At 43.0% G+C, this 22,305-nt stretch overlaps 1 protein-coding gene across 2 annotated transcripts in view; it reads right to left on the bottom strand.

Moving 5' to 3' along the window:
- Positions 1-10,694: 10,694 nt before the first annotated feature.
- Positions 10,695-22,305, bottom strand: part of Gpc6 (glypican 6) — a 1,054,610-nt gene continuing 1,042,999 nt past the window's right edge. For both annotated transcript variants that reach the window (NM_001079844.2, NM_011821.3), the window contains one exon: positions 10,695-15,340. In NM_001079844.2, the coding sequence (NP_001073313.1) occupies positions 15,138-15,340 (203 nt within the window). In that variant the 3' untranslated portion in view covers positions 10,695-15,137. The remainder of the gene's footprint in view (positions 15,341-22,305) is intronic.

Raw genomic sequence — 22,305 nt, 5'->3', positions numbered from 1 at the left:
AGCTTTGCTACACGGTTCTGGCAAGAACAGGATATGTGTGCATGGACAAGCTGTGGGATCCATACTGAGTAATCCCAACAACCCTCTCATTAATTAAATGCAGTTGTATTTTCATGTGATGCTGGCACTACATGATAACTAAATTCATCCCGATATTTTATTTACTTGCATGCTTTCTTAAATATCACTAAATGGCACAATAAAAATCAATTTTGAATTGTTGAGAGAAACAGAGAGGAGAGAGGGCAGAAGAGAGAGAAAGAGAGAGAATAGAAGAAAGGTACAAAGTTTATTATGGGTATATAAATGTACATATATTGTCCATGAGCACTGAAGAATATTTTCTCTGTAGAACACACTACAGATTTCTTTGCATTTATGGACAATGAACAGTAATTCAGAATTATGCTGTGAGTATTTTGCTGGCTTGTCAGATGGCAACATCCCCAATAAAAACTATGAATGGATGAAGACAAGGTTACAAACTGGATGTTAGATGTGAAGAAGAGGGAAGGGGGAAAGGGGGAAGGAGGAAGGAGGAAAGGGGGAAGGAAGAAGGAGGGGAAAGAGGAAAGGGGGAAAGGGGAGGGGGAGGGGGAGGGGGAGGGGGAGGGGGAAGTATTATGTGAATGGACGGCACAGCTCAAACCTACCTCAGAGAATCCTCATCAGTGTATGTGAAGGAGGAAACTCCTCTTTATTTTTTTAAGTTTAGTCACTAGGACTTGCAAATTAAATTGATAAAGGGCAAGTTATAGTGGAAGAAGAGAGAGTGAAGTTACACAGGCAGAGTGTGCACTCAGGGAGACCTTGGACACTCTCCTGAGGGTGAGGGAGCAAAGGAAGAAGGTTGGGCTCTTAAGTAAGTTGTGAGACGGGTCTTAGGATGTAAGCTACGAAGGCTTGTTGTTCTGTAAGACTGTACAGATGAGAATGCTGTTTCTCAGAAGGCAGAGCAGACACTTTTGCAAAGGAAATTCATGCCGTGTCTATAACGAAGAAACGAAGGCCAGACATTCATTAGAAATAGGAGGCGCGAGAGTCCCGCTTACATGTGGACTTTCTTGGCTAGCAGTGTTCAGGTATGGTTTGGCATGGTGTGCCCTGATCTCCTGTCAGTGGGACTGACACTAGGAAGGGAGGAACCAAGGTTAGTGTTAGTGGGGGAGCATGAAGCCATTTGCATGATAGGATATGTTCCATTATTCAGACAGTCCCAATGGTCATCAGGCCCTTTGACACAGTGACAATAACTAAGGCCTAAAAACAGATTTCAAGGAGATGGGGAGGACGCAACAGTGTGAGAGACAGTTCTAGAACTCATTTTAGTGCTGACTCCAAATTGGAGTTAAATGAGGTAGAAAGAAGTGGGTCTGGGTTGTGACTCGTTGGCGTGGTTGAACGAAGATGCTAATCTGCTCAGCTCTTGTCCTTGCTAACATGTAGACCAGAAGTCAGTTTAAGGGATTGACGCAGGCATCCTCACTCCAGGCTCTAGTGCTGTGTTTCAGTCACATGACCACTCCCAGGCCCTATTGCTGTGTTTCAGCCACGTGACCACTCCCAGGCCCTATTGCTGGGTTTCAGTCACGTGACCACTCCCAGGCTCTTTTGCTGTGTTTCAGTCACGTGACAAACGACAGTTTCCCTCATGCCTTTTCATAATTCGTTACTTTTGTTGATTCTTTTTCCTTGCTGCTGTTTTTGTCACTCTGTCCTATACCCTCCTGCTCCCAGCCTTCCCCTTTCCCCTTTCAGATCACGGTGCCCACTTCCTCCCCCACCAGGCCCCCTTTTCCAGCATCATTACCTCTATGCACGCTCACGTCCACAGAACAACACACACATGAATTAGCGGTTAAGATTACTGCACACGCCATCTAACTCCATCTAAAGGAACATGAGCTGTCCTAGGACTTAGGGGAGCTCAAGAGAGGTCTTAGGACATACTTAGGAGTGCTTAATTTATCTCCATTTTCTAGCCTTGCCTCTACGGTGACGTCGAATACCTCTTTAGCATATCTTACCACTTAATTACGAAAAGTTCCAGCAGCATTTTCGTCCTTTTAGTTTCGAGCAGATTAGGAGGGAAACGATATTTAACAGCTGCTCAGGAGTTTTCCCAATGATTTCAGGACTAGGAGGTGGCTCTTTTAGAGATTCTGGATATTTCCTGGCAGCTTTAGCAGGAGTCGAAAAGAATTTAATAACTGATGACTTAGCAAAAGTCAAGAAGTCCCAGCGATGAACCCTGGGGCAACTGTTTCTCTGGCTCCCAAGAGTTACTACAGAATAAAATGCATGTTTATCCTTTATGATCATATCAGGCAGTGGAGGCTAGCAAGACTGAAATATTCTGGTCTTACACTTATTAATAAGAAGCACCTGTTCATTAAGATATCCGTACCAGCAGGAAGACAGAAATGACCTGCTCCCCTCAGGAAGCCAGACATTGTGTTGTCATCTTTGTAGGTGAAGGGAGAGGGATAAATACACTCCAGGTTTGGGGATGGGGTAATTACTGTCACCATCTGGTAACATGTTCTTTGGGTGAACTCACACCTCTCCTGTGTTTTAAGCAGTCACAGGGCATCTTGCTAGGCAACCTAATAAAGGATTACCTTTTGAACGTTACATTGAAAGCTTTTTAAGACTGTCGTTGTCTAACAATACACTATCACGTCTGGTGGGACCGCCATCGTTGTAAAGCAAACTCAGAAGTATTTATTAAGTACTTTTGGAAGATGCATAACTACTGACGTGAGCCAGTGCTAATAGAGAGTCATCAGGCAGCTGTCTTCAATATTTGTGGGGAAGCCCCGCTCAGCAAGAAGCACACAAAGAATTAAAGCCAATGCAAAGTGCAGCATCTCACAGTCTCACTCCAGCCCCTGTGGATGAGAACAACACAGTCCAGTCTAACAACTCGGTGAGCTCTGAGCACTGTCTCTACTATCTGGCCAGGGATATCATGAGCTAAAGAAGCGCACCAACATAGCAGCCCAAAGGAGCCCTATGGGGAGCCATGGCACTTACCTTAATGACCTTGGCTTAGGAGATTGCCACCCTGGGTTAATGAAGTCTCAGGGGGATGTGGAAAGAAAACACATGCTTATAGCCCTAGAGGGTGTGGGGCACGTCAGGGATCCCCTTGTCTTTGTTACCAGACATCAGAGTGCTACTCTCTCTCTGTCTTTCTTTCCGGTCTTCCCAGTCCAACAGTCCCACAGCACTGGGCAGGAATAGCCTGGTGGTACCGGGACTTCAGCAGGAAGGGTGGTATTGCTCCTGACATGTTGAACATGGAGTGCAGTCCCTTGGGATGATAAATAGAGGACATGTCATGAGAACCCTATAATGCAGCCAACACAATGCCACTGTGGTATTTCTAGGTATCCTCAAGATTGTAACGACGGGATGGAGCCTCACTAGTCAGTGGGGTGCTCTGTGTGTCTCATTGAGCATGGGGAATGGAGGTTGAAACCTTACCTCCATACCCCAAAGAAGTTTATATACCAACGGATGTGGCTCTGCGCGACTCCCTGAGCAAGGTAGTGTCCTCAGACCTCAGGACATGCACAGAAACCTCTGGGAGTGCTAAAGCATTTGTCTACCTCATCTGCAGCAGAGCCTTCAAGGGAGACCGTTATCTCTCCGTCCTTTATGCTTGCTCTGAGCAGGCAGAGAGCACACTCTCTGCTTCCATTCAGAGAATGCACCTCTGCAGGGAAGAGTATCAGCTTCCAGATCTACCAATCATCTTACGGATGTCAGCTCTTAGTTTTTTAGGGACTTGGGCCACACATTTAGCTTATCTGTGAGTTAGATTTCTTGTCTATTTAGAACAATCATAGCTACTCCTACCCCCGTTTTTTTAACACTATTCCATTTTTACACTTATAGATTGATTGATTGACTGAGATAAGATCTCACTATGCATCACTTGTTAGCCTGGACTTACTATGTAGGCCAGGTGTAATAGTCAGAGTTCTCAAGAGAAAGAGAATTTACAGAATGAATATATATTCTATGAATATTTATACATACATACATACATACATACATGCATACATACATACGTATGTGGTACAAGAGTGAGTGTGTGCATGTGTATGTGTGTGTGTGGAGGTCCAGGTACAACAATGGCTGTCTACCAATTAATAATGTAGTTGCTTAGTCAATGAGGTTGAATGTCATAGTTGGTCTCAGGCTCTAATGACAATGAATGAATAGACTTGCCATCAAGATCAAGCAGGCAAAGCGAGAGACAGAGCTTCCTTCTTCCGTGTCCTTTATACAGGCTGATAGAAGAAGAAGGTGTGGCCCATCAAAGGTGGATCTTCGCACCTCAAAAGATCTAGATTAAAGGTATATCTTTACATCTCGGGTGATCTGGATTAAATGTATGTCCCCCCATTTCAAATGATTTAATTAAGATAAAAAAAATCCCTCACAGGTATGCCCAGCAACTTGGGTTTTAGTCAATTCCAGCTGTCAATTTGACAACCAAGCCATCATATTGTTACTTCAAACTCAAGGAGATCCTCCTGCCTCTGCTACCTATGTTCTGGGATTATAGATGGACACCCTTGTACCTGGTAACTGTTGTATTTTTAGATGAATTGACTAACATATGGGAAGCACTTAGCACTGTTCTTAAGTGTCACTACTATCTTCCAGTGTTGCTTATATATATAAGCAGGTGCTATGATTTCCTCTTTGATGAGAGGGAGCATATCTCAGTGAATTATATATCTTCCTAAACTAATGTCCAAATGCAGGGTTCTGAACAATTAAGTATATCTGTGGTGAATTTCCATCTCATATCTTACTTAATACCGAAAACTCTGGAAGAAATTTCTATCTCTGTTCTGTAGACCACACAGATGTACAGATTTGTGTCCAACTAAGACAATCTTCAGGACTGGTGATCTTACAGAGGGATGCCCCAAGCATCCTATGGAGGGCCGGATGCCTTAATTAAATGGTGATTTTATATGCTGGGTATCAGCAGGTGGTATTCTTCATGCCACATTTTGCTCTCTCATGGACACATCACTTCAGGTGGTAAGAGAAACACCACAAGGGCTTTGTTATTGCAATGTAGGGATTCCATGGGAAATGTTGCGAGTAGCTTTTTAGAAATGGTAACCAAATGGACACAGTGGTAAAATGCATTTCCCTAGTTGTGGCCTCAGCTGAAAAATGCAGCACCTATAATTTCCTTGCATTTTGTGTACATCTTTGAAGGGGAAAGGAGGGAAGTTGGGAGGTCACAGCAATGCTCAGGAAATGACTGTCACCATCTGATGCAAATCCCATGTGTCATGGATGCCATGCCTGGACACAGGAGAACAATGGTACATATGGCCAAGTCAGAAACACAGGTCGATCCTGAGTGTGACTTAAAATAAGAAAGGGAAGGAGGAACGAAGGAAGGAAGGAAGGAAGGAAGGAAGGAAGGAAGGAAGGAAGGAAGGAAGGAAGAAAGGAAGGAAAGAAGGAAGGAAGAAAGGAAGGAAGGAGGGAGGGAGGGAGGGAAGGAAGGAAGGAAGGAAGGAGGGAGGGAGGGAGGGAAGGAAGGAAGGAAGGAAGGAAGGAAGGAAGGAAGGAAGGAAGGAAGGAAGGGAGGAAGGAAGGAAGGGAGGAAGGAAGGAAGAAAATGCCCATAGTTGGTTTGATGTTGCTAAGATTGGCAAATAGAAAAAAATGGGGCTCAAATTATCTCTCCCTACAGCAGCAAATGGAATCAAAACACAAGTGTGGGAGAGCACCAGTAGCAGGAAGCTTTGTTCACTGATGTACCGGGCAAAATTGCCTTGATGCAGAAAGGCCAGTCCCCAGGGCCAGGCCCTAAGTGCAGTCCATTTGAGCATGAAAACAGGTTCAGGCTTGGTTGCAAGCATTTGTGGGTCAGCAATTGATAGTGTGCTTGATGATGCCAGAGTTGGCTTTGGATTCCTGATTCTAATTCCAAATGTTTTCAATGCAACAAACAGGCAGGGTGTATGTGTGTGTGAACTCAGGAGTCAGTTTTGACTCATGTTACCCAATGTGTTTCAACTGGGAAAATATCTGGAAAAACTGTGAGACGACATCTGTCAGTATAACTTGATCTTGCAAAGGAGCTTGATTAAGCCTTGAGATGAGCTTATAATTTATCATTTAAGCTAAACATAGCATGGACAGTAAAGGACACCTGTCAGTCCTTATACAGGGACAGAAGCAGGGACCTGTCTGGGAAGGCCCAGGACACACTGGCTTTAGACTTTGTGAGTAGATAGAAACACTCACCCAATGTATCCGTGCTTCTTTGTGAGTATGTTTTATTCATTTATTTCTCTGAGGTTGTCTTTCTTTGGAGAGATAATGCCCAGGATGGAGGGTAGACTTCAACTCATCTTTTCCTTTTACCTCTTCCTGTGGCATCCGGGGTTGAACCTTCCCAGCTTGTAAGACACAGCAAGACAGTGCTTGTCCCCGGGGAAGTAAACTTTCAGGTGTGGGAAAGTGGCTGCCATTGGTTTTTTGGAAAAAGCCTTTTTTTTGTTTACCCATCTCTCCTGACTCAAGCTTTCTGCTCAAATACAGATAGCCTGGTCTATATATTTCCTTTAAACAAACAAACAAAAAAGAGCTTCACGCTTAAAAACAAACACATGTACAAGTGCCAAGCTTCTCTTTGGCTCTATTAACATAGTTTCCAAATGCTAATTTATATGCCATGGTTCAAGCAAACAAATAAAAAGCATTCAGGTTATTCCTCCATTACTAACAAGCTTTTAATAATGTCTTTGCAAAGAATCCTTTGCTTACCCATAATATGAGACACCTCATTTTTTTTTTTTACACACGGGAGCAGCGTACTGGGGAATTCATAACTGGAGATGAGTCAGAAAACTCTCATGTCTTTCTGCAGCCTCAGCTTCAGAACCGGCGACTGGGACCTTGTTGCTGAATGGCTGGGTCAGTTCCTCCTCAGGGAGAGGTTCATAGGAACCAGAGAGGCTTCTACTCCAGTCCTTGGGGTTTGAGTGCCCCAGGGAGAGGGAGAGAAATAGAAATGAAGGCAGACAACCAAAGCCTGGTGAGAAGGTCAAGGTTCCATTGCACAGGTTCTTCGCTCCGTACAGCCAAGACAGGAACCCCTGCCTACGTCAGAGACACGTGTCGATGACCATGACAAGAAAATTAATTCAAAATTCCCTTTGGCATGAACGGCTTTTTACTACTATGGGGCATGCTGTGAAGAAAGAGACCAGTCTGGTTTTGTAGATAGGAATGTCTATAACTTGACAGTCACCTTTCTGAATGTCTAAAGAGAGAACTTCAAGATAGACACGGCCACCAGCTTTAGGACTTGGACGCACAAGGTTTCGGTGTCATGGTACTCTACAGGAGGCTTGTACAGTGGTCAGCAGAGGTGCTGTGCCGGTTTTCTGGGGGACTAGACCGCTCAATTGCTTACATTTATATGTGGAGTCAGGTTGATCTTTAGATCAGTTAAATAAAGCACAGGTAAGCCTGAGAAGGAGGCAGAGGTCTTGGGATGGACGAGACTCTTTTAAGTAATTCGCTTTTTCTGAATGTGGTGTCTAGGCCAAATTGACAGGCAAGGCGGGCTTCACGTAGAACTTGTCCAAGCATCGCGCTTTGATTCAGAGTGCTTACAAGTTCAAAGGCAAGCCAGCACTCTGAGTCAGCAGTTTATTTATTTAGGATTTTAATTAAGGAGAAAAATTAAGACAGAAGGCCGTTGAAAGACACTGCATTTCAGAATCAAAGGTCTCCAGTGTGTAAGTAAAATCTGTGCTTTCTGTTTATTTGCTGCACACTTGCTGCTGATCCTGAGTGCTCATGGGAAGTTCCACAGAGATTGTCAGAAACTAAAATTATTCTTGTGTACATCTCTTTTTCTGCCCAGTTTTAATAAACCTGGTCTCCTATCAGGATATCCGTTGTCTGACTGGACACATATATCTCATTTTATTTAGTACAAGAATGAGCATATTATTCTTATATGCTAGAGAGCCCCTAATAGTGAAGTTCCTCAAGATCTCTGCACATTTTTCTGGTGCTTGCTTTGCCATGTTAGTGAGTGCTGCTCTCTGCTCTCAGGGCTGATGTGTAGGGCTAGGATCTGTCTGGGCCCTGGCTTATCAGGCGCTAAGGCTTGGCTATGAAGCTTAACTGGGTTGTTCCTGGATAGTCTTTTGGGGACTGGTGTGTAGCTAATCTCTTGTCAGAGTCATCTACACCCCTAGATCTGCTCACAGCTGTTCCTTTGCTCCCTTGAGTAGGAGCTCACACAGCACCGGGGCAGGCTCATTAGGACCACTCATCCAAGAAGAGTTCTCTCCCAAGTTCCATTTCCCATTTAAGTCTTGTCATGTCATCTCACACTGTAGCGTCTAATTTTATAAACACGCCTTGCTCCAGCAACAGTCTCTGCCATGCCATCTCCTCACTTGGCCCCGCCAGTTGGTGCTGGCGCTTTCCCCGGAAGGCTGTCGGTTCCTCTGGTTGCCAACAACCACCCTTCCTGAAAACGCGGAGAGCTGCTGTTCGCATGCAACCAGCTGTCCCTTTTAGCCCCAAGGAGGGAGAACACTAGAGTCTTCCAATATTTTAAATCTGGCCAGATAACTCAATGACTGGGCCAAGAAGTTCCTATCCTAATCTAACAGTAGTCTTTTCCGTTCTTGGTCTCCGCCGGTGCCGGAGGCTACATACTACAGGTGCCCCGAGAGACCTACATGTCTGCGGCTTCCCATCTGCTCCACAGCCTGGTCTGAATTTCCCAATCCTCCTGAGTCCCCTTCTCTTCCTCCTAGGACCCTGAAATCCCACCTTTTCCTCTTCGCCCAGCAATTGGCTTCTTCTGTTTTTATTGACACAATCAAGAAACAATTAGATTTCAGTATCAGCTCCCCCCCCCCATCACACTTTTTGAAACCTTCAAGTTCATGCTAGCTACATCTGCCTGACTCCAGGTAACACGTAAGATGCCTAGGAGCCAAACCTACGCTGTCTCTGCTCTTGTCCCTGTAACTGTAGCCAGCACATGATAACGGACTGTCACATATTTCTGGAAAGAAAGGCCATTTAAGGTCCAAGTCAATTAAAAGTTTCTTAAAATAACCTCCAGAACATCCTGCGGGTGCTCTGAAGAGACAAGTTTGCTTAAGGTGGTTGTTGTTCTGCGTCCTCGAACCCAGTATATAAGCTTTCTTTATTTCTCTTTACTCCAGAGTGTTCTTGGGAAAACTTCTCCTTTCTCTCTGCCTAGGGCTTCAGGATGCACAAGAGCCCAGGCTCCCTTGGCAGGCTAGGAAGGAAGCTTCTAATTTCTCCTGGCTTTGCCATGTGTCTAATATGTGACCCAACATGTATTCCAAGTACTTGGAAGCAGTCCTTTGACAGGCAATCTTAATTTTTTCCCTGACCTTGTTTGTGTAGCAGTGACATGAATTCTAAGATACTCCATGGGTTTTCCAAGAAGAAACAGAAGTAGAGGGATTGAGTGCTTTTCTTCCTTACCTCTTAAGAAATTCAATGTCCTATAATAGTCAGAAGCTGGAAAGAACCCTGATGTCCCTCAACAGAGGAATGGATGCAGAAAATGTGGTACATTTACACCATGGAGTACTACTCAGTTATTAAAAGTGATGACTTCATGAAATTCTTAGGCAAATGGATCGAATTAGAAAATATCATCATGAGTGAGGTAACCCAGGCACAAAATAGCACACATGGTATGCACTCACGGATAAGTGGATATTAGCCCAAAAGCTCGGAATACCCAAGATACAATTCACAGACCACATGAAGCTCAAGAAGAAGGAAGACCAAAGTGTGGGTGCTTGGGTCTTTCTTAGAAAGGAGAACAAAATACTCATGGAAGCAAATATGGAGATAAAGAGTTGAGCAGAGACTGAAGGAAAGGCGGTGCAGAGACTGTCTCACCTGGGTATTCATCCCATATACAGTCACCAAACCCAGACACTATTGTGGATGCTAACAAATGCTTGCTAGAAGGAGCTTGATATAGCTGTCTCCTGAGAGGCTCTGCCAGAGCCTGACAAATACAGAGGCAGATGCTCACAGCCAACAATTGAACTGATCACAGGTCTCCAATGAAGGACTTAGAGAAAGGACTGAAGAAGCTAAAGGGGTTTGCAACCACATAGGAAGAACAACAATATCAACCAACCAGACCACTCAGAGCTCCCAGGGACTAAGCCATCAACAAAGGAGCACACATAGCTCTAGCTGCATATGTAGCAGAGGATGGCCTTGTCATGCATCAATGGGAGGAGACGTCCTTGGTCCTATGAAGGCTGGATAGATGCCCCAGCATAAGGGAATCGAGTGTGGGGAGTTGGGAGTGAGTGGGTGGGTGGGGGAACACCCTCACAGAAGCAGGGGGAGGGAGGACGGAATAGGGAGTTTACTGGAGCGGGGGAAATTGGGTAAGGGAATAACACTTGAAATGCAAATAAATTAAAGTAAATAAAGGAAAAAAAGAAACTCAATGTCCTACACTCAGAGGGGTTCATAACTTCCAGGTTGTGAGTACCTTGTTGACTACATGTTTAGTACTCATGCCTCTAAAATGATGTCATCAAAAATGCTTAACAAACACAAAGATTAGGTTATGGCAATCATTAAGAAAACACAGAGAAGCGCAACAGTAGATTTTTAAAAACTATTTTAATACAAGATTAATAGCAATTTTCTATCCAAATCAGAAATGAAAAAAAAATCTTAACCCAAATAATAGTCATTTGACAGTCACATAAAGTTTCAGGTTTGCTTGGTGCACACATTTATCCTGCACATGAGTTCTGTATATGCACACAGAGACCGCACTGTGGTACCCTCGTTAAGGTGTTGCTCATGAAGTCCCTAATTACAAGGCAATGCCAAAGATTGCAGCAGCCACTCCACTCTCAGTGAAGTCCCAAGCATTCCCATGCTAAGCTGAGTCTGGGCTATAGCAAACTATGACATAGCAAGTCTCCAGAATGCGTACAAATCAATACTCTATTTGTATATGTTGGCCTAAAACTAAGCACTGGCCAATATCACTACCAAGGAGGAACACACTGCAGATTTATAAGTTATGGACTCCTTTGCTCTTCTGGCAGCAAGGCTACATATTCTTTTAATTTAAATATCTGCTAGTGACTATAAGTCAAAGAAAATGAGGTTGAGTATCTGAAAGCTTTTGGAGAAGTCAAAAGCTGCATTTGCCAACATTTGAAACCGAAAGTCAAACCACCTGGTACTCAGCCTTGCAGAGAGGTGAGAAAAGATTTGCAAGCCAGAATCTTGCTAAGTTTTATTCCTCCTTGAAGACTTAAGTTGGTGCTTAGTCTGGAGCCAAAATATGTATATAATGGCAAGAAGAATTAAAGAAGGCTAATGTCTATAGCAGGGAATGTAAATTAAGTTTCATGGTTTTACATCCAATAATATCTTCAATGTGTTTGATTTAAAGAATGCTCCATTTGAAACTACTGTTGTGCCTCAGTGGATAGAGTTTCTCGGTGTAGATAAAGTAGTTTCTCTCCTTTATGTTTGAAGCAGATGAGTCACGTCACCTTCCTCCTTGGGTAAATCCCAGTAAGGAAGTCAGAATTCTAGTGCTATAGTCGGGGATGGCTGTAATCAAAGTGCCAACTTGGCCTTCACTGCAGTGACAGACAGAAAGCTGTCTTGTGGCTGCCAATACAGGACTACAGCGTTCGTGTTCATAAATTTACAGTTCATTCTTCTCTGCTGAAGACATTAGCCTCCGTTTAGCTTTTGTTGTAACATATACAAAGTATAATAAACATCAATTGCAGACGGGTATTTCTGTTAGAAAAATACATATTAAACCTAAGGAACATGTAAATAGAGGCACTTGGATAAGCTAAGTGTTTGTAGTCATGAGCATCACCCACCGGTTTCTAGTGTCCAATTTTGGGGTTCCGTTCCTCTCTACTCGTAACACAAGTCGTGATGTGATTACAGATTTTAGGGGACAACATCGTCACAAATGAGGGTAGGCTGTGGGTGACAAGGGAACATTGAGACATCTCCTATCACTGTGCTGGAATGGGAAACTCAAGCTGGGAGGAGGATCCCAAAGTACCGAAAAGGGGAAACTGAACGAAAAGGCTTAGGGGACAGGAAAAAAAAATTAAACCTTTAACATTAAATCAGTCTACAAAACCATACAACGGGCAGTGACAATGACTAGGAAGGGCACGTTAAAAACATTTTGTCCATGTCTGTGTAAGATGACCAACGATGTGGCTTTGTCAGCTGACCCTCATCTCAGCTCTGCCTGGCTCATGGGCATCACTGTATCTTATCAGTAGTCGTACCCTTGAGAATACAGGTGCTGAGTCAAAGGAAACAGGCATTTCTATATTATTTGTGTGATGAGTGTGCACAGGACATGGGCTCACATTCATTCATGTAATGTGTTGTCATGTAAACCATCTGGGGGCAGAAGCATAGTAAGGAATGTGATATCTTGATTTGTTTTATAGAAGATAATGCAGAAATATTTTAAAAGGAAGTTGGAGCTTAAAGCCGTAAAAATAAGTCCTTATTCTCAAAAATCCTGGAGAATCCACATTGGTTTAATTCCTATTGCACCATGATTATTGGAAAAAAACATACTGATTTCTGAACATACAGTGAGCCACCTAACATAAGTGGCTGGTCCTTCATAGAGAAGTGTTATGTGTAACGGGGGATTAGAAGCCAAAGTGGGGTTCTGAGCTGGGTGGTTTCCCAAAAGGATACCGTTCTGAGTTGGATAAAGTGTTAATGTCACACAAATGTAAATGAAAAAACGCCACAGAGTCTCTCAGAATCCTACATTGCTTATTCTGTTAGGCATAAGGTGGTAACAGATGCTTGTAAATACGTTCTGTCTTTCAAAAGTGCTCAAATATACTTAATATGAGTGCGTGTGTTCTACTTAGACGTGATGACTAAATCGGTAACTAATTTTCATGTTGGTGAGAACAGAGATAGAAAAATATCATTTATGTGTCAATACTGTCGATGAGTCAGCTAAAAATGTGATTGGCATGCTGTGGTATCTTGAGATATTTCTTTTTCCTATCCCAGATGCATCATAAAAGCAGAAGAAGGAGAAGGAGAAGGAGAAGGAGAAGGAGGAGAAAGAAGGAGAAGGAGAAGAAGAAGAAGAAGAAGAAGAAGAAGAAGAAGGAGAAGGAGAAGGAGAAGGAGAAGGAGAAGGAGAAGGAGAAGGAGAAGGAGAAGGAGAAGGAGAAGGAGAAGGAGAAGAAGCAGAAGAAGCAGAAGAAGCAGAAGAAGCAGAAGAAGCAGAAGAAGCAGAAGAAGAAGAAGAAGAAGAAGAAGAAGAAGAAGAAGAAGAAGAAGAAGAAGAAGAAGAAGAAGAAAGAAGAAGGAGGAGGAGGAGGAGAAGGTGGTTAGCCAACTGTCTTCATACAACCCCAGTTTGGTGTATTTCGCTTCTGTCAGAGGAAGCATTGGGCCTGGCTTGGTGGACAGGTTAGGCAGTGGCTCTAAAATGGCCTCTTGAGTCTAGGCCATTCAGTACAGTACCCGGTAGAAGTCCAAGGCCAGAGGTGCTGTACCAGAGAGCAATGTTTTTTTGTTTTTTGTTTTTTTCATGAATAACATTCTTTACACACACACATTCCATCACCAGTCACGTCTTGCACACCAGGCTTGTCCCATGAGCTCAGGACAGTTTGGAGCACCAGGGGAAAAGCAAGTGTGTGTGAGAAGGGTGTGCCCTGGCAAACTTGCCATCAATGGACAGTTAGATACATAAAAAGTTCTCGCTCTTGATTCTTGGTGCTCGAAGATCACTAAGGAGTCTGTTCTCTGAGCAGCACAGAACAAGACGGGGCGGTTGACAAAACAGTTCTGTTACAAAGGAGTGTCAACCCTGAGCTTGGAATTAAGAAGTTAAAATCTGTGATTTATATATATATATAATATAGATATAAAAATAGATGATCATACTAAGACTAAAAAAGTGAAAAGAACCTCCGTGTCAATACTATATATAATGTTTTATCCTCTCTCTCTTTTTGTCTTGACTTGTTTTGTTGTGAGTTGTTATGTTAAGAGAATGCCCTTGTGATGCTGAGACCAATTGACACAAAGAGTCAGTAACAGAACCTCATGTGTGGAGCCAATTGTCATGTCAGTAAGAAAACTCGTATTTGGGGGAGGGTCCGGAACACAGGAGCTGAGACATCTGGTTCATGTCCGTCTGGAGAAAGAAGAGATTGTTACCACTGAAGATGACTTTTGAGTCAAGACCTAGGAGAGAGGAGACTAGATGGGGGCGGGGCATCTATGAAAAACTGAAGACAGTGTCAATTGGATAAAACGGACAGACGTTAGGAGACAGAAAATGCTGCCATCAGTGAGCGGTGGGATCAGGCAGTGGGAAGAGAGACATTGAGTTGTCATAAGATTACCGTTCATATAAAGACAGAGTCCTAAATTTACTATCAGTACCTTCAAATCAGTTTGGTTAGATTCCAAGACAACGGTGTATTTCCACTACATGAAAATGTTACGCTTTCTCCTCATAAGCGCTTTGTAAACCTCGCTTGTCACAGAAAAGCTCACTCCAGGAGTTGGCTGTCAGTGCCAAGCCTGATAGCATGAAAGTTCCTTTATTTTCTCTCCTTTGTTTGTTTCCTTGTTGAGAATGCAGTTGTCTTGGGGTTTGGCCTGATTTGAAACGGAAAATTATTTTTTCCTATTTTAAATGGGTTGTAAAAAAAAACAAAACCAAAACCCCCCTCACAACATGAAATTCTTTTAATTTTGCAGCATAAAAGCAAACGACGGTAAGAAAACAATCTCTTGGTACGAAAGGTTTGAGTAAGAATTCTCTCTGGAATAAACGAGGTCCCCACAGATAGCTGACGGAAAGAGAAGCAAGCCATCTGGCACCCGGTACTCTTTGGGAAAGCAAAAAGGGGAGGCAGACCTCAAGACTGCTCTCTTGTCATAGAAAACGGCTTGTTGTGTGGCATGGTCCATTGTTCAAGAGTGTAAGAAAAGAAGGGTGTTGGCCACAGAAGAGCTAAAACGCAGTTTCGTCTGACCAAAGCCCACGATTATCTGTAGAGTCTCTGCAGGGCCAAGACCATGCAGACCAGAGACCAGGAAATCAAGGAGGAGCTGAACTTCGAGGCCGAAGATTCCTCTTCTCTGCGGTCCGGGTCCACCGCCGGGGCCTCGGTGGTGACAAACTCGAACTCCGTGGGACACACATCATCCATGCAACCACTGCCGCTGCCTGAGCCACTGGATTCATCGCCTGGCGGGAGAAGATTGACAAGGAAAGTTAGAACAGTTAGCTGGGAATAAACGACAAACAGCACAACAGCTCTTGGGATGGTGTGGGAGGAACACTCCATCAAAGCATTGCTGGCCTGTCCCATAGATAGTTTTTTCACGGGCAGGTTGGTGATGGGCCAGAAACAGAACCGAGATACAGAATTCACTGGTATCTGCACAGAGTAAATTTGTAACGGGTGCCCTCTGAACCACATTAATATTAGATGCATCTGCTGTCCAGTATTTAAATGACTAAGAAACTGTGTTCTGGAGCTGGAGACATGGCCATTGCCACAGAACTCAGTTCATTCCCCAGGACCAACATCGGGGCAGTGCACATCTACCTGCAACTCTATTCTTGGAGATCTGGCACTCTCTTCTGGCCACTCCCAGCTCCCCCCCCCAGGTGTCCAGATTCACATACATTTATTCTCTCTCTCTCTCTCTCTCTCTCTCTCTCTCTCTCTCTCTCTCTCTCACACACACACACACACACACACTTTTATATATTTCTATCTTTAAAATGCAATTCTGTTCTTTGCTCCTTTGTACTTCAGTGTTGCTGTTTTAAAATCTCATGCTTTTTAGAGACAACTTTTGGTTTTTCTTTGTTTTGGGAATCTAGGCTCCAAAACTCATGATCTTCCTCCCTCTTGTGACTGTCTCCAGAGTGCTGGGGTTAAAAATGTATGTCATCTCACCCTCTTTAAAAAGACCTTCAAGTGGCCATTTAAGGTAAAACAGAAAACAAAAAGCAAGCAGTGCAGGCAGGGCAGCAGAGACGGCAGCAGCAAGTCACAGAAGGCAATATTATCACTGTCGTGGCCTCTTTCCCACCCCATCCCCATGTTCTCGTCCTAACAGCAAACATGGACTCTTTTCAAACAGCTTCTCTAAGACATGAGTGGGTAAGCTACATCCTGTTGCTTAGTTCCCCACGGCCCCAAACATAAGAAACAGATTCTGTACTTTTTAATGTTTGGAATAATCAATGGGGGAGGGGGTCCTATCATGTAACTGCAAGAATTGTACACATGACAATCAGGCTGACAGTTTGATTATAACACAGGTACAACTGGTCTACCTCCAAGGGTTATAGGCGCTTTCATATTCCTAGGGTACAGCAAAGTAGCTGTGACAGAGACTGTATGGCCCTAACATATTTATTATCTGTCCCAGTACAGAGCATATTTGTCATTCCCTGTTTAATTCACTGCTTACTCCTTGTCTGAGGGTGCCTTCTTCTCCTCCTGTCCACCATGTCTCTGGGCTTGCCTAAGTATCATGTTTCATTGTTTCCTTCATGTTTGATGACATTTCCAACCAACTATGGAGGCAAAAATAAATCCAGAAAGTTCCAAGAAGCAATGCGAATTTGTCATGTATGAAGTGAAATCCCGGTGAATGGTTTGATGTCTGAACAGGTCTTGCTAAAGCTTACTTCTGTGTCATGGCTCCCAGTTTCTCTCTTGCATTATGTACCATGTAGCTCTGCTGTTACTGTATCTATGTCAAAATGTATGCCTTTTTCTTGCCATTATTCCATGAGAAATACAGCATAACAATAATTTACATAGGATTTATTGTGTTAGGAATAGTCTGAAGATTATTTTAAGTATATGGGATATGGGGGAATGTGTATAAGTCACATACAAATGCTAAGTAATTTTATGACAAGGACCTGATCAACTCTGGCTTTGGCTATCTGCAGAGGGTCTGATAACTAGCTCCTCCCACCGTGAGAGAGACCACTTAGCCTGCTACCTGAACATTCTCCCCACTACCTGGACTTGTACTATTTATGTACTTGCTTGTTTACTGTCTATACTCTCTTAGAATATAAACTCTTTTTTTTGAGAGTAGATAAGAGTCTTTGCAAAGACCATCCATTTCCAAGTGGCCATCGATCTCTGATGGGCAGCAGATGCTCAATAAATCCTGTTAAATCGATCAATATGCCTTGAGCAATTAATTCAACTTCTATCAGTTTCTATATCTACACACATTCAGTTGGTAACATTTGCCTTGCAGGCTGTGAGTGGAGACAGTTTGACGGAACGTTGGGGGCAAACTCATTGCTGCCAGTGATGCCAGATGGGAAAGATTTGTTTCTTCCTAACATGGTAAAGTAACACTTAAGCTAGCATTATTAATTTGGATGGGCAGGAGTGAATAGCTTCAACGAGCATCTTTCTCCTCACCTGCAAAAATAAGAGTAACAAGGCTCCTCAGAACTGTTCTGGGGGTAAATGAGACAGTGTTTATGAAAAGATCAGGAAGTGGTGATTTTTATATCAAGGATTACTGTTACTCTCATGTGCTCAGTGAATTCAACAAACATTCCTAAACTCCTGCCCTGCTGTTGGGTCTCGCTGTTCCTGAGACACAGTGCCATTTTGGATTCAGACAGCAGAGTGGGAATTTCTTAGATTGTTCCCCGGAGTGAGAAAGAACATTCAGCATGGTTTTGCCCGCCCCCTAAATGGAACATCTAAATACCAGATAAGATCATTTGAATACATTATACTAGGTTCTTAACATTTCTATGCCTTATCTTTATTGGCCTTTACAAGGAGGAAAATGCCCATTAATTAAATTCAGAGATATCAGAATTGCAAAGGGAATTGTTCTGAACACCAGTATCCTGAGCAAAAAGTAATATAACCTTTACAAAGATATTATTAAAGTGACTTAGAATATTAAAATTGTGGGAAGCAAGTAGTGACAAGAGGTTCTGGCTGTGAAAAACAATGCCCCAAATCTTTTTGAAAGGGAATCACTAATTCATGTTTTATGGGGTAGAGTGGGCGGCTTGAAAAAATTGTTTCAGGAGATAAAGCTGGTGATGGGTATGAAATGTGATAATGGTTCATAGGCTAGGCACCATCTTAAAACAGCCACATTGGGTGTGATAATGGTTCATAGGCTAGGCACCGTCTTAAAACAGCCACATTGGGTGTTTGAGTTAGATTCAAGGGATGCTCTCCGCTGTCCTTGACTTTTCGTTTTCTTTTTGAGAAGAAATGGAGAAAAGTCTCTTCCTCCTTGAGGTTCCCTGAGTTTGTCAGAATGACATCTCTTTAGACTAGAAAACAAGGAAGTGCAGTAAAGCCAATAGCAGACAATCCTTGTGGAACTTCAGCATTCATCTGAATGGTTACACTCCAGGTCCAACAGTGCATTATCATATGGTGAAGGTAGGAGGTATAAAATAAGAAACACGAGGAAGTGGTGAAGCTAAAAGCTGGTGTCACATTCTCTTCTCAAGAGGAAGGGAGAGATCTAGCAGAAGCAAGAAGAAATAATGGGACGAAGCTGAGAAATTTGACAGCAGTGAAGTCCATTTTGGTGGTAATTAACCTGTACGGAGTAAATTAATGCCTGAGTTCTTTAAAATGGAAGACAACACTAAGAACTTTCTGTAGGGGACAGCTCAGTGGGACGGTGGCAGGGCTGAGATGTCTTAATGTCTTCAGCCTGTAACTTGTGCCTTTCCATCTCATTAGCCAAGTACACAGGCATCCTCAGCTTCACTAAGCAACTTAAGGATCACTGGCAGTTTTACAACTGATGTTCCAGAATTCTCTTCCTGTGAATTTTCCTAGGTTACACACTTAAGAGAAAACCAACACACCCAAGAAGAAATCCCACAAAATCACTTGCCTCTGTATCTATGCATCTTGAAGCCACTTAGGCAAACCCCAAATATACTTAGCTTCATTTCAGTGTTCACTGATGAGAGTCCATAAAATCACTTCAAGTGTTTTTGTGATAACCACTGAAACAACCATGTGTAATATTGCTTTCTCAGTTTACTATTTCTGTAATATTTCAGATATAAATGTTTATGGTCTGTGTCTCTGTACAACTCAGTAGGGAGGGTAACAGTGCATCGAACCTGCTTACAACCCTCAATACCCTGATTTAGCTTTTTTATAAGTTACCTTGGAGGCCCCTAGCTCGAACCTCTTATTGTTTCTCACATTTTTAGTATTCTAAGGCATTTAATAATGACTTTGTGATAAGGAATTTGAGTCTCAAGAAGTATAAATTCTTCCCTACTTACAGTCAGGCCACATCCCAACAAAGACATTCGTTTTAGAATGTTACAATTTCAAACAAATTCGAAATATGAAACTTGTACAGCATCTCAGTCTAACACGGCATTCACAGAGCATCATTGCTTGCCCCTGTGTTCTTGGGACTCACTGGAGTTTGTTGATTTGAGTCTTCGGTCAAGAATCACGAGAGAACATCATACAGTATAATGATAGCTGGAGAAAAAATCCAAATTCAAACTTTGAAGTGCTGTTTCTATTTCAAGTGCGTGACTTTTTATCAAGATAATCTCTGTATGGAAGATTTGTTTGTCAATAAAAAAAGCCTGTGGCTGATGAGCTGAGGCAGGATTAGAAGGTGGGACATCCGGCAGAGAGAGAGAGAAAGAGAGAGAGAGAGAAGAGAGAGAGAGAGGGAGAGAGAGAGAGAGAGAGAGAGAGAGAGAGAGAGAGAGAGAGAGAGAGAGAGAGAGAGAAGATTTGCCCCAGACAAAGAAGAAGACAGTAGAATAAAACTGAAGACCAGATAACCAGCCATGTGGCATGGCTTAGACTAGAATAAATAGGTAATTAAGATATGAGCTAGTTTGGAAACAAGCAAAGCTTTTGACCTCGGCATTTATTCTGTGATATATTAAGTCTCAGAGTTGTTATTTCTGCAAACAAATTGGATGGGCAGAAAAACATGTGGTTAAAGATGGCTCTAACTAAATATGGCACTCAACACAGGATGTAGAATCCAAGTTTAGAACGAAAGATTCAGGCATGAGGCTAAAAGTTACAAACATGGAGCCAGACCAGAAGTCAGGCAGGAGTGTGCTAGCCAGACAGGAAGCTTGGCCCTTTAAGAAAGAAAGTGGGGAAACCAGGGAGAGGCTCTGTGGAAGCACAGGTCCCTTAGCCACCAAGGCTGCAGCATTGCTAGTTGCTGGGGAGTAGCGCTTAATGACTGGGAAATCAGGACCTCAGGCATGTTCCCCAGGTGAAAAGTTTCTCAGAACCCTGCCATGAATTGGGCCTCGGTAAAAGCTGCTGGGACGGAGATGTTCTAGTGAGAGACTGAGAAAGGGATAGGAAATAGCGGAGAGGCTGTACCGAATGCAGCCTTAAAGAAAAGTCCTTACTAATAGAAGAGCAAGGCCACTGGGAAAAAAGGAGGCCTATGAATGGCCGACAGTGAATGGGAATACACACCAGCCTGCCACAGGCCCAGCAACTTCTCAGAGCTTAGTGAACAAAATGTAGCATGCAAAAGTGCTATCCAGAGCTGGGGCAAGCAAGTAGGTGTGACTCCCAGCCTGCGCAGTCAGAGGCTGGCCAGGGCCAGCAGAAGGTGGATACATGCTGGCCTCAGGAGTGTGCAAACCTACAGAAGTTCAGAAGGAACGTACTGGAGCTGCCGTGGGGCTGAACTGGTAGGGTGATATGTTAGAAAACGATTTTATCTTAATAAAGCAGCCTTAGATAAGGAGAGGACTGGAAGGTACAAGGCTAGGTCACGGGTCACAGGGCAGAGGTTAGAGGGTTCTTTAGATCAGAATAAGAAACCCTTGAAGGAGTCTAATCTGGAACCTGCAATGACATCAGAGTCCCTCTGAGACTTCCAGATTTGAGAAATCCACAGCCTTATGGAGAACTAGAATGGCAGCCTATGGATGTACAAGATGTTGAGTTAAGAATCCAGATTCTGATACTGATCCTGCCTTCGAACACTGTCATGCAATACACTATGCATTTCATTTTGCAGAGTTTGGAGGATTAAGATAGGGACACTGTGTTGGTGTATCATACAGTTGATGCATGTTCAGAATTCCGGTGGGCGTTTGCCTTGAACTCCGAACAAGATGACTCTGATATCTCACATTGACTAGAGATGGTGACTGTCTTGGAAATGCCTTCAATTAGATTGAAGCTGATAATGCTCCGATATATGTATCCATTAAAATACAACAATCTTTTAGACATTCTAGCATGAAACTTGTTACTGATGTAGCTTATGTTCCTACAGGTCAAGCAATTACGAAGAGATATAATATGACTTTAAAGGAAGTTCTCACAGAACCGAAGGGGGGTTGGGGTGGATATGAGGTTTCCCAGAGATAGATTAAATAGTGATGTGTTGACTTTAAATTTTTTGAATGTCATTGACGGAGATAACAAAGCTCTTGCAATACACTGGAGTTTAGAAAGGGCAGATGAATCAGATCAGCCTATATATGTAATAACCTCAGAGTGGAGGGCAATATATATATTGCCCTCAACATATATATATATATATTGTGTTGGGGAGGAGACTTTGTATTTGTTTCAACAGGAAAAGAAAAGCTGTGAATTGTATCCAAGTTGTTGGAAATCAGATTTGACTTGGAGGAAACCTCCTGTGGGTCTGGCTGTAGACAGAAAAAAAAATCAAGAACATGAACAAGACAGGCAAAGTATATACTGATCTTCCCACATGGAAATACCTCTGAGACTGCCTGAGACATGAACATGTCTCCAGCCAGAATTTCAGCTAAGCACGGCCACTAAATCTTGTTGGCTACAGAATTCTCAAAACTTACGATTTAATTCATTTAAATGGCATAGAGAGGACGTTAAATTAAAGTTTGGTTGTGCCATCCAAACTAACTTTTAAAGAAAGACAGATGCCCTTACCTGCTTGAACACAGAGCAAAGAATAATCTTTATCTGAATTGTGCACACTGCACATTCCATAGTTATGTTAATGCAGAAATGTACAACACCTTTTAAGGTTTCTCTATTCACAGAGGAAAAACAACCAGAAAAGCAGCCCTGACAAGGTTCACCTTGAGGCTGCTGAGAAGACACTGAGGTGCTAAGACATAGTTATTCCAGCATCCTGCTTCATCCAACCTCAGATTGCCTT

This window comes from Mus musculus, chromosome 14, assembly GCF_000001635.26.
Source record: "Mus musculus strain C57BL/6J chromosome 14, GRCm38.p6 C57BL/6J".
Classification (NCBI taxonomy): Eukaryota; Metazoa; Chordata; class Mammalia; order Rodentia; family Muridae; genus Mus; species Mus musculus.
This window is presented reverse-complemented; position numbering and strand designations above follow the sequence as displayed.